Raw genomic sequence first — 13,332 nt, forward strand, 5'->3', positions numbered from 1 at the left:
GGTTTAAGACAATATCCTAGCTTTACCCTGATTCAATATCACATCCATTAGTTCACTTGATCCTATGTGGGATTGTGCCTTTAAATTCTCTTCTATCTCAAACAAAATATAGTGTAGTAGTGAGGGAGCTGGAGATAATAATAATAATAATATTATTATTATTAACAACAACTATTACATATATCACTTTTCTCCCAATGGGACTCAAAGTGCTTTATTATTACATTATATATAGTGTACGCCAAGCCGTACATAGTCCCTATCCCGAAGTGCTTACAATCTATTATTTTTGGTGCCTGAGGCACAGGGAGATAAAGTGACTTGCCCAAGGTCACAAGAAGCAGTCACCAGGAATTGAACCAGGTTCCCCTCAGTGTCTTTATTCACTGAGCCGCTCCTCTCATGACTTGGACATTTTCACTTGTCCATCCCAGTGCTGGAAGGATCACATTCATGTCAGAGCTTTCATTCACCCCCCCCACCCTACGTCCCCCACAATGCAGTGCCCTGTATAGTGCTATGCAAGTCATGTAGGGGACATCTTGCGAAAGCAGTGCGGTCATTGACAGCTGAACCAACAGTCTTTCGGCATGCAGTGTCTTCTTAAAACTCAAACAAAATACTCTCCACGATTTTGAATAGAAACATATCATGGATCACATTAAATACTTGTGTAGCCATTCCTGGCTTGACTACTAATCTACCCTGCTTGACATGTAAATCCTGGTATCAGTGCAGGCAGTGTTAGGCCCAATCTAGAGTTTTCCCCACCAGAAAGCAGCTCCCTTGAGTGACAAGGGGGGAGGCGGGCTAAGGCCTGTGTTCTGCCCAATAAGGAGCTCAGACCTTGGACCCTCCCCCTCAGTACTTAAGGGGCTACACATCCAAATTGTGGCAGTTCAGTCTCTCCCTTGAAAGACATATCCTAGAAGAGTGTGCGCAGGACCGTCTTAACAGCATTATAGGCCCCCGGGCAAAGCCTTGCACTGGGCCCTGCAAAATTTCTTGCGCGAATGCAGACATGCCAACTCTCCGCTACAAGTCGTAATTTTTCTCCTTCTACCGAGTTAGCGGAAGATTTGAATGTTGAGGCGGGTGATTGGAAAATTAGTGTTCATTTCTGGTCTGTGCATAGATTAGCATGGGGCCCCTATTCTCGTGGGGCCCCCGGGCAACTGCCCAGCGTGCCCATGCGTTAAGACGGCACTGGCGCAGGGCTCTGCCACCTTCTATCCCCTCCCCTAGGGGAGTGGGACGGATACCTCTGACTCTAATAGGGCAGCGGTTCGCAAAGTGGGGGGCGCGAGACTCGCTGCGGGGGCGCGGTGTTTACAGAGGCCCCCGCACGCTTCGGGAAGACATTTCAAATTAATGCCGGGGGAGCTGCATGGCCTCTGTAAACCTTACTTACTTTGATTCAGACGCTCCTGGTTACGCGTCGATATGGCAACTGTCATGTGATGTCACGTAGCCAAGACGCCAGGACGTTTGAATCAAGGTAAGGGGGGGGGTCACGAGGAGAGGGGAAAGCCAACAAGAGGGGCGCTGGGGAAAATGATTGCACCCCTCAGTAATAGGGGGTCAGGGAAGAGCACGAAACACCCTTGGTGCCCATGGATGGGGGTGCAAGTCCAGGGACCATCCAGAGGTTGGAGACCACTGAGATTGTATGCGGTGTATCCTGCCTGTTGCAATAAAGAAGCTGCTGTTATAAAATATACTCCTGCCTCACGAATGCAATCTATCAGGGGGAGTATCGTTTAGTTCTCCTGCAGGGATTGCCTTCACATCCCTGGAGCCTGCAAGAGATAGAGGCGCTGACACCAACGTGAGAAAGAACCACCATGTACCCCAAAAGCCTGTCCTGATGTCCCCACTACCATCGTCGGACACCTCAGTATCCTGTAAGCCTGCAGGTACCAGCACTACACACCTGGTAGCAGGGCATATCTCCCAGGAGGGTGGGGGAAAACACTGCTACACTTGCTATTATGAACATCTAAAAAGGGATTGAAAGGTACCTTAGGCTGAGTCCCAGATGGCGCTGAGCACGCTCATGCTTGGAGAGTGCTACAAGCACGAGTGCCGGTGTCCTGCATGCACGCGCGCGGGGGCATTGCGGGTAGTTGAACGCTTGGGAAAGTATAGTTTTTTTGTTTACTTAAGCACCTCCCCCAAACATGACAATGCTGATAGGCTAGACATGTATGCAACGTGGTATCTGGAACAGAGGAGGGAAACCGGTACACACAATTACACTGCTTGTAGGCCAGTACTGCATGTCCAAACACGGTGCTGTATCATTACAGTGGTACAGTTGGAGGGTCAGGATAGATAATTATTACATGTAACTAATGAACCCGTGAAGACTGCCAAGACTGGAAAATCAACAGTGTTACAATACATCAAGATCATAGACCATTTTAAAGCAGAAATCTCCCCAGACTTAACTGGACACCCACTTCTGACCCGTGTTCCCCCTACCACAAGGGACGCCACCCCCTCCAAACTCTCTCCCCCCCCCTCCTTCCACGTTCCTGAGATGTAGTATTTTTGTGTGCCAGTTTTGTGGGGTCACAAATGACACTCCCTATGACATTACGAGTCCTGATACCAAGCCTACCAAAAAAAAATGCAAGCAGTGCGTACTGCCGCTTTAATACACACCACCTGCCTGGGAAGTCAAATAAAAGTATCTGGTTCTAAATGGAAAAACTCTGCAGCCTGGGATTCCCTGCACTCAATGTTTACTGTTACATCATCTGATACCACTTGTACCTGCCATTGTGTAAGCTGCATTGATATACTATATGGCTCTGCATACAGGATTCCTCCTACAGTATAACAGATGTGACACTGAAAGTATTCTGTGGCACAAATACCAGGTTTCCATACCTTTATACCGCAAGACTAACTACTGCATCCAAGGTCGAAACTATACAAACATCACCATATTTACAGCACAGTGCAGGGGAAAAGCTGTAACACAAACCCACGCGAATAACAAACAACATCAGTTATCATGGATACAAACAGTAAAACGATACCTGTCTAAAAAAGGTGTTTATGTTGTCAATTACCAGTTACCCTTATCCGCATTGTTTGCCAGTTATTTACTTTGTAATGGAAATGTGTAAAGTACTGCGTACATTGATGGCACTACATACATACAATTATACAAGAAATTGAGCAGTGCAATACAAGAGTAAAATGATGATAATATACAGGTAAGCTCAGTACTGTGATAATTACTATAGTATGTTACATTGTCTATATGTCTGTTCAGTAAGCAGCTGCACTGCACAAAAAGGAGTATGACCTGATACATATGGGTGGGAAGTGACACAGTCACACCGGGGAAGAGCCAGTGATTAGCAGATGCAAAGACAAGAGTACAGTACATTGTAGGATTAGCACTCACCACACAGTGCCATAGGCTCCAGATCCCACCGTCACCAGTTCTCTGTACCTCTCCCTCACCTCCCATATGGTCTTGTTGACCTCCTGCCTGTAGAAACCCTTCTTGGGCTGTGATGAAGACATTGCCTCCTCCTGTCGCGCGCACACTAGTTGGGTGACTCGGGGATCACCTGTCAGATCAGATGTCCGGCTTGTCTATGGAGAGAGGTCTTACTTCTGCACAGCCTGACCTGCACAGATCTTCCTCCAGCCACCATGCAGCCTCATTCACTCCCAATGACCGCTTCCCCCCTCCCTAGTTTGGGCTGATCTCTATAACACTCAATTACACTCTCCTCCTCCCCCCTCCCAGCACCTCCTTCTCTTTCTTTTATTCCAGTTTCTTCATTTCCTTCTTTCACTCTGTATTTCCCCCCCTCCTCCTCCTCCTTTCTTTCTTCCCTCCCAGTCACAGCCCCGTGCTGTCCAACGCTGGGAGGTGTTTCCCATACAGAGATCAGAGCTTTGTTGTTCGAAATCACGTGACACTGTCGAGCTCTCCCCGCCCCTCCGCACAGCAAGCAGGCTCATAACCCAGTCAGTGCTGGAGCTGGAGAGGAGGTTGTTTTGCTGCTGCTGCTGCTGCTGCTGCTGCTGCTGCTGCTGCTGCTGCTGCTGCTGCTGCTGCTGCTGCTGCTGCTGCTGCTGCTGCTGCTGCTGCTGCTGCTGCTGCTGCTGCTGCTGCTGCTGCTGCTGCTGCTGCTGCGTGTGGCAGTGAGTGAGGTTTTAGGCAGGAGAGGGTTTTAGATACAAAAAGGGGTAGGCAGAAGACATCCTTGAGCAGAATGCAAGAGGCAAGCAGGTGTAGAGCGAGAAATTAGGGCTGAAATGTAAGGCCGAGTTTATAGTAGGGGCGACGGCGACATGACCGTGACAACATCCCCGATTCGTGCACTCTGGTGCAGGAGACGATCGCGACCGGGGGGGCGTGGCTGAGAGCGGTTCACCCTCATTGGCTTAACCGCTCACGTGCCGTCAACCCTCATTCGCTGGAAATATCAATCTTCTGGCTTCCAGCGATCGTGACGGCTGACGTCACGCGGTTGCGCCCAAAATGGGCACCTGCGATGGACAACATGTACTTGCTACGGCTCTGCGCAACGTAGCAGTCGCCGTAGCAAGTACTATAAACTCCGCCTTAGGCCGTGTCCATAGTAGAACGCGCTAGCTTCTGCGCTCTCCGTTTGACCCGGCGTCGAGCTTGAAATACAAACTTGTTTGTTTTGCGAAGCGCCGCTCTCCTTGTAGCGCATGTACACGCACTAGCACATGCGCATATACATTGGTGTCCTAGTGTTTGTTTCGGCGCGAGGACGCGGTCTAAGGCGGCGGGTATGGTAGGTGCATAGCCAGAGCGCTTGGGGGCGCGTGCGCCTCTCAGCCAAGGGATCTGTGGACTGACATCCAAAGCGACGGGGAGGCGTAGCCGTGATGTCACGTGAGTGGATCGCCTTCATTGGCTGAACCGCGCACGTGACCTGCCTGTCACGCGACAAACACATTTGTTTGTCGGTTCGAGAATCGCATGCGCTATATGGCCTGCCTCATAGTGGTATGGCCTTTTGTTCGCACCGCGCAAGCGGAGTATGGATGCGGCCTAATGCTGGGTCCATAGAGGGGGAAGCCGCGCTGAGCCGTGCGGACGCTCCGCCTTGAGTTCCGTCATCCTCAATGAGGATGTCTTTAGAGGGGGCTTCCGCGAGCATCCGCAGGTGTGATGATTCGCAGGGATTTTCAGCCGACAGCCGAAACTGTTTCTCAGCGCGCTGTTGGCTGAAAACACCCAATCAGCGCAAAGCAGCGGCATGACGACACTTCGCGGGCTATTGGCCCAGCGATGTCACTGCCCAGCCTCCCGATCGTGCACGCTGGCTCGCCTGCAAGTCCATGGAATCGCTCCTGACCGAGCAGGCGAGCCTCAGCGCAGCTGGACCCCTATATGGCCTCAGCCTAAGGAGGGGCAAAAGACTGTATAGCCTTACAAGAGAGAATGAGAACTTTGTAAGTAATACAGGATTTAATAAGAAGTGAGGGTAGACGCTGAGCCAGCTTTAGTGAAGTGATTCTAGCAGCAGCGTTTAGGATAGGTTGAGGTGAGGCAGGGAGGCCGGATGTACAGTAGTTACATTAGCTAGACTGACATACAAATAAGAGCAGACGCAAACCGATACTAAAAGTGTGGGGGCTCCTGGGAGTTTACAATCTAGAGGGAATAAGTGTCATAGTTGTAACAAAAGTTATGCGCGGCTGCTCACTGTGAGACTTCCAAGATGGAGTTTGGTCCAGCTGCACAGCTGGTCCCATTTGGGCTTGTATACAACAAAAGACAGGGGTACCCAATGCTACATCCAATTGACAAAACATATAAAGTTTGAATACTTAAATAATAATATTTACTTGGTTATTTAGTTAAACCCTTTGGCCAAAGCGTCATAAGCCTGCATACCACGTCAAGGTATAACCAAAATTAATGCAGGTCCTACACTACACTGTGAACCATTCCCTTTACCTCTGTATGAGGGGAAAGAACCATAGTAGGTCCTGTTCTTTGCAGCAGTGAAAAGACCTCCCAAGTTAAAAAGGTGAGGAGGGGTGAGCTCTGGAAGGAGGTGCCACCTACCTCCATTACAACTGTTAGCAGTCAGAAATTGATTAACACACATTCCCAGCTAGCTCAAACACCCACATCATGAATATATATTTATGTCAAAAAAGAGTGCTACTGGGCGGGGAAAATGGATACAACAAAAAACAGGGATTGAGTACAGCAGGGCCCTGCTTCTCGGCGCTTCGCTTTTCGGCGATCCGCCGATACACCGGCACCGAGAAGGGGGCCGCATCTTTGATTCTCCATCACGCATGCGCAGAACGGGCGGGTGCGCCCGGCGCGCATGCGCAGACGGTGTCTGCGCGCGCCGACCATAGGCCGTGCATGCGCAGAACGGCAAAAACGCCGGATCCGCTTCTCGCCGATTTTCACTATATTCGGGCCCCTGGAACGGAACCCGCCATATACCCGGGGCCTTACTGTACTTCAATAATAATATTTACTTGGTTATTTAGTTAAACCCTTTGGCCAAAGCGTCATAAGCCTGCATACTACGTCATAGGACTTTCACTGGTAATATATAGAAATGTATTGTTTCTGTTTTTTGCTCCTTTTTGTTTTAGAAAAGGCCTGGCATTATTCTTACTGTATGTAACTCTGTAAACTTTTATGTACCAGCACTGTTTGTTATTTTAAATCTAAAATGTAATTCAACTGATTAGCCTTGAAGAGGTTACCCTAATTATCAGACAGGTTTTCCTATGGTTTTTGCTCATTTGTCTGTTCTAACGGGGGGCCAGGTATACCCATGGTGTAAGCCCTTAAATTGATCCTGTTGGGGTGTAGTGAATGATTTTGGGGTGCTGTTTCTCATAGTGCCTTGCGGGGGGGTGATGGGGAGAACTGAGCACCCAGAAGTTGTTAACCCCTTTTACACACACAGGTGGGCGAGCATGTATGTGACACACCTCAAGAACCCTAATGAGAGCTAAAAACTTAAAAAATCAATCCACACAGCACTTAAAAAAAATAGGCATTCTTTGATTATTTTTATTAAAAATGAATTACCTAAGCTGCCGATCGATTCGTTCTTCTGTGATCGGTCAGCAAAGATCTTGCTTCCTAGGGTTCACTAAATAGCTGCAGTTTCAATCAATCCTGCAGTCAGTGTAACTCAGCAGCTACAATCTATTCTTATATTACTGGGTAACATTATCTATTACTACAGTTTGCCCCTCAAACTGCTGGGAATATTAGCAACAAATTATCACAAACGGGAAAATGTTACAAAAATCTTGCACTGCTGGGGAGTTGGGCTAAAACCTGCTATAGAAATCGAAGGATGCTCAGTATATTAAAACGGATTGAAAATGGCATTAAGACAGGCCTGGGAGCTATGAGATGCATGTGGAGGATATGGTCTAAGTCTAGAGCTAAATACAGTTTAACATCTTCCCCTTCAGAAAGCATTCATTTATTTGGCAACCCCCCGGGTTGCGATCCCAAAGACTTTAAACAATTTAAAAAAGCGAATATAACAAAGGTTTCCAGCCTGATAGACAGGGGAAAGCTCCTGTCTTTCTCTGAATTACAGAAGAAATACCACCCTGTAGTGTTCTCTGTATTCAGCTTCCTTCAGATCAGACACTTCCTGATAAGGGTTGCCCCCAACTCCAAGTTTGAAAAACCTACTAACTTCAAAAAGTTTGGTGCAGTTGGAGCATATCAGAAAGGTTTGATCTCAGGATTGTATGAGGGGTTAGCATGGTCCTTGATTCCCATCAACCATAGCTACATGCTTAAGTGGACTGAAGACCTCAATTTAGATATAGATAGAGATGACTGGGAGGACATTTGGGAAGCTGCAGCCAAAACGTCAATTTGCACCACTATCAAAGAGAATAGTCTAATAGAAAAGGTCTTCCCGAGGCTGTCGAACCTCGGCTGGAGGGGTTGTGGCCAGAAGGGAGACCTGGCACATATTTGGTGGAAGTGCCCGGGTATACGGCCATTCTGGGGTATGATACACGCACTAGTGGAGGAGACGGTGGGGCTGGAGGTACAGTTGAACCCAGTGACATTTCTGCTCGCAAAACCTATGGAAGGTCTTCCTCCCACATCCAGAAAACTGGTCTCGTTCATCTCAGTCGCAGTAAAATGGAAGAAGATCAAACCGCCTAGTAGACAAATGGTGCTAGCCAGAATAAGAGAGGCCCGATCTATGGAGCTATTATCTGCTCTCCCGAAACAAAACATAGATAAATTCAATAAAATCTGGGACGGGTGGCCATACGGCTAAAACCAAGAACGTAGACCAACAATAGCGTTAAGAAGAGTCCTGGCACTGATCCTCGGTGGGGCCGCTGGCGGGGGGGTTGGCGGTACCTCTCCTTCCCCTCACCCTCCCCACCATCTTTCCTCTATCCCTCCCCCCCCCTCTCGTCTCCCTCTTCCCCACCCCTTCGCTTCTTCTTCACTCCTTTACTCCCTCTCTCTATTACCCTCTCCAAAAATGGGAAATTGCCGGGCTTGCTCCTTATGTGCTCGCCCTCCCGGCTGGGGGGGGGGGGGAAGGGCCTAAGGCTAAGGCCCCGGTCACGCCGCTGTAACGCGCGCCCGCGCTTTTGGCGGCGCGTTCAGCCGATTCCCCGGTCTGCAGCTCACTGCAGGAGGAGAGACCGGGGGGGGGGCGTGGCGGAGGAGTGACAGGGTGCGGCCATGACGTCACCCGACAGGTTTTCCCTTATTGGCTGAACCGCCGGGGGGCGTGCCTAATCGCTCTACGCGAGTCCTGCTCTCAATTCTATTGAGCAGGAGTAGCTCTCGCCCCAGCGCTGCGGCCCCCCCTCGCAGCGGGCCCGGCGCCATTCCGGGGAGGGCTCTCATGCGTGCTGTGGCGGACGCTGTAGTAGGCAGCGGGGGCAAGGCCTAAGGGTCCAGCCCTTAAGACCCAGGGAGTGAACACTTCGTTCGTCTAGTTCAAGGTCTAAGTACTTCTTTCGACGTTTTACTATGGGCTGTAAATGTCTACTTGCCTCGGCCTGGGTCTGCGCGTTACCATGTTGTATGTTTGTTTTTCCCTGTAAAACCTCAATAAAAACTTTGAAATTAAAAAAAAAATGGCATTAAGATTTACACCGGCTGTGTGATTGAATGTTATAAGATGCTGTGTTCTGTAAAATTGTAACTGGATGTGTACCCCCTTTACCAAAAAAAAAAAAGGCATTAAGAGTTGAATTAAAAAAAAAATGCTGTAAGTATTATCTAATACTACAGACCCATGTTGCTTGGATGCTCCTTTAAGGTGAATCGGCATTGTTCAAATCTCTTCCTGTGACCCATGTCTTGCTTCTGGAACCAATCATTCTTGGAAATCTCTCTTGTGGCTCATAGTCACCACTCTGCGAGTAGGTTCTGCTCATTCATAGAGTGGTATTATTTAGGAAGAGTAGGAGGCAAGGAACTGGTGACCATTCAGTAATTCCTAGGGACGGTAACACAAATTGCTTAACATTGCTGTCCATGTCCCATAGTAAATTGGTAGCTTTGTATCATTCTATAAGTTAGAAATACTTACCCCTTTTATTTTTGTGTGCCAAATAGAAGTTATATACAAAGTAACTTTTTTTGGAGTCATAACAGGCAAAGCACATAGACCAGGGGTGCGCAAACTTTTCCCCATGCGCACCCCTGGCTGCTCTCCGTGGCACCTCGTGCGCCCCCCCCCCCCGTGCTCGAACCCCGGCGTCAAATGATGCGCGGAGTCATGTGACATCACTTCGCCATGGTAACATGATGTCACGTGACCCTCCCCCCGTGGCATCATTTGACACCGGGTTACCAGGATGACGCGTCGTTGGAAGGGAAGTGTGTTATAGAGACCTTGCGCGATCCCCCATCATTTAATTTAAATGCCTGGGGGGAGAGCACTGGACCTCTATAATAGTCGCAGCCCCTCCCAGAAAATCTAGCACGCCCCCCAGTTTGCGCACCGCTGACTTAGACGACTCTCATGTCATTAGGCCATCAATGTAATAGCCCTTATTCAATGTGCCAAGAAGCTGCTTTCCTGTTCTGGTGAAGGTTTTAGTCTAATTCACAAAAGGACAGGAGCTCTTTCCTCCAGCATAGGGAAGCAGCTTCAAAGCAAATTAAATAGGGGCCGTATACAGTAACTATATACTAACGTATTTGTTTTTACATAAATACTGTTCAGTGGGGTTTCGTGAAGACATGCAGGCACAGGAAGGATGCAAGCTGGGGCCATGGCATCTTTAAGTATACATTTAGCCATTTAATCCTCTGAAGATCTTTGGCGGTACATATGTAAAATGCTTTAACTGTCTCAAATGATATAATGAATAAATATAATGCATGTGAATCCTATATTTTCTTACATCAAACATAATTACAGAGGTAATGTTTAGGAAGCAGAAATGTAATTAAAATTCTGTCAAGGTAACCCTGCCTCTAGACTTATTACTAAATCACACATTATATAACACATTGGGTTTTAACATCCTTAGATTAAATATATCTTTATGGGTGACAATGTAAAAGATGTGAAGTATCGAGAACAAAAATAGGGTTTAGAAATAAAGGTTGCCTCAGATTTCTACAATAATTTCTAAACTGTTTCAGTGACCCTAACTAGCCAAAACAAGATGGCCACTGTTGCCAGCCAATTAAAAAGCAGCATGGTCATGGTAACAATCCCTTTACAGCTTTCTATAGACTAACCTGAGTGAGACTGATCCTATTTGCCATATTCGATAACACAAAAACTGAAACATTTTGGGAAACACAGAGTTCTGGAAACTAAAAATAGTATTGTTTATCTACAAGAGACCTGTAGTTGAGAATATGTTTAAATAAACAAGAACAAATAGGTCGGGGGTAGGATAACTGACAAACATCCTGATGCACAGTCATTCACAGTGGGACAAATTTTAGGGGGTACAGCAAAGATTTAAAAAAAAAAAACAGTTGACCAGGAAATCCCTGATGTATCCCGAGGGGCTGAGTTCCTAAGAGATAGATGCATAGTATATGTAGCACCCTCTCAATAACGTTTTGCCAATGGCAGGATGGCAAGTCCACAATCAGCTGTAACACAGATTTCATCACAGGACAACAGGAGCAGGCATAAGTTCTTAAAGTCCCGAATACATCGGGAGTTCATGGCTGGCTAAGTATCAACCTAAGCCGCTTCTCCACTCTTACATGTATTGGGACTATTCACTCTATAACTTATAATGCGATGTGATGATTACACTATGAACTTTAAGATATTTTCTTGCACCGTACTTATCTCATGGCCCATTAGTTCATTTTATGATTCTCATTCTGGACTATTTTGTTAAACCGGAACATTAGAAGATAATTGATGAACAGTATTCATTCTTGCAGCTCCACCTACTTAGCTGTTCATCTTGAATACAAGATGAACTTGCAGCATGTTTAATTAGGATATGTTTTGATCCCCCATGATCTTTTGATCGGCCAGTCTGAGAGGCATAAGGTAATTTTGTTTTATACCTCTCTCCAGTATGTTATTATATTAACTACTTCATGCATTCAATAACTTAGGTGTTTCACAGGTGTATGTAATTAGTATTGTCTGAGGTTAGATAGCATCTCATTAATATGATTTATTTTGATGTGTTTCAGTGATTGTATCTAATAATTGATTTATATTTTTTGTATATCAGAGTGCTCTTTCTTGGGATGCTTTTTCTCTGTTTGATATTATTCATATCCCAGGATGACCATCGGGGCTCATATTGTCTTAACTTTCCATACTTATTGTGGTCACATCTATAGTGTTATCTGTTGCAGGTATTCTTCTGTCTGTATATTGCTGGCTTCTGCAGTTGTGCAGTTTCCTTACCTAGCACGATAACTGTTATAATATGGATCTTTTCATCAGTGAGCAGCAACGGTTAGCTAATGCTAATGAGATTTTCTCTGTATCTAATGAAAAGATCTGACTGCATCTACTCTAACAGTCAGCAGAGGAATAGATCGGATTAAGCAATTTAGGTTTCTTTTTTTGTTTCAAACAATTTCTATATCATTTTTGGATAACATGGGGAAAGGGTGTGGGTACAGAAAAAAGCAGGATAGGGGGGGAGAGGAGTGCAGCCATCGCCATGATTAAAACAATAAACAACAGTGACAATATATTTAGCATAGTTTTAACCATCTTAATAATTATAGTCAAAAAGGAGAAAAAAAGAAACACAAACAACCACGGTGGGAGTGGAGGTGCGGGGGGTTGTTGGTGGGCAAGAAGTCCCTTTGGTAATAGTCCTTTTATTTTCCCTGAATCATTTATTTTTGGTTTTTGATATGGTTTAGTTTATAACTTTCAGATAACTTATCCATTACTCGCATACATTTTAAATGATTATTTTTAGTATTTTCCAAATAGTTTAAATGTATACATCTTGTAGTGATGCTGTCTTCTGGAAAAGCACATAACCAGGGATTCCAGATTTTCTCAAATTTATCCATAGTATTATTCATAAATGCCATCAATTTTCCATTTCTAAAACATGTCGCACCTTCTCTTGAAAAACTTGATATGATGGTGTATTAATTTGCTTTCATTGGAGTGCTATAGTGCATCTGGCTGCTGTCAACAGATTTCCTCACTGAGCCACTCTCCCTTATAAATATGTGCAATCCTTTCCGGTGTTAAATACCATCTCATCATAATTTTATACCTATTTTCTTTGATAATGGTGCAAAGAGATGAGCTCGCTGCTGCCTTCCAGATCTCTGCCCAATCGTCTTTAGAAATCTCTGTTCCTACAGTATAACTTTTTCCCATTGAGTCATATACAGGTATTTTTTCATTTTTGTCCTGAGAGCACAGTCTAGAATACATATTTGATATCAACCCTCTTTGGTGCGTATGTTCTGTGCACCTTTCTTCAAATTTGGTTAATTCTGTATCCCCTTACGGGAAAGATTTTGAAATGAGAAAATGCCTGATTTGTGTGTATCTGAAATCCTCTGAGAGTGGAATATTATATTTCTTTCATATTTCTTCAAATGTATATATTTTCCCCTGAAACATAAATCTTTAATCCTAAGTATTCCTCTTAAGATCCAAATATTATTCCTCCCCGGTATACATCCTGGGGGAAATTCCTCATTCCTCCATAGAGGGGTCATAAGTGAGGGTCGTCCCTTTAATCCCTTTCTTTTCTCCCAATTATCCCAAATATATAATGTAAATGTAATAACCGGGTGACTGTATACCTCCTGAGGTCTATTCTTTTTAGGGATCCACTGTAATATATCTATATTCTGCGTCA

General features: G+C 45.8%; 1 protein-coding gene across 1 annotated transcript in view; it reads right to left on the bottom strand.

Moving 5' to 3' along the window:
• MAPK12 (mitogen-activated protein kinase 12) overlaps positions 1 to 3,832 on the bottom strand; it is an 81,376-nt gene extending 77,544 nt beyond the window's left edge. Inside the window, exon 1 of the mRNA XM_075599858.1 lies at positions 3,422 to 3,832. Coding sequence (XP_075455973.1) covers positions 3,422 to 3,543 — 122 coding nt within the window. The 5' untranslated portion in view covers positions 3,544 to 3,832. The remainder of the gene's footprint in view (positions 1 to 3,421) is intronic.
• Between the last annotated feature and the right edge of the window lie 9,500 nt (positions 3,833 to 13,332).

The sequence above is a fragment of the Ascaphus truei genome, chromosome 5, assembly GCF_040206685.1.
Source record: "Ascaphus truei isolate aAscTru1 chromosome 5, aAscTru1.hap1, whole genome shotgun sequence".
NCBI classification, from domain to species: domain Eukaryota; kingdom Metazoa; phylum Chordata; class Amphibia; order Anura; family Ascaphidae; genus Ascaphus; species Ascaphus truei.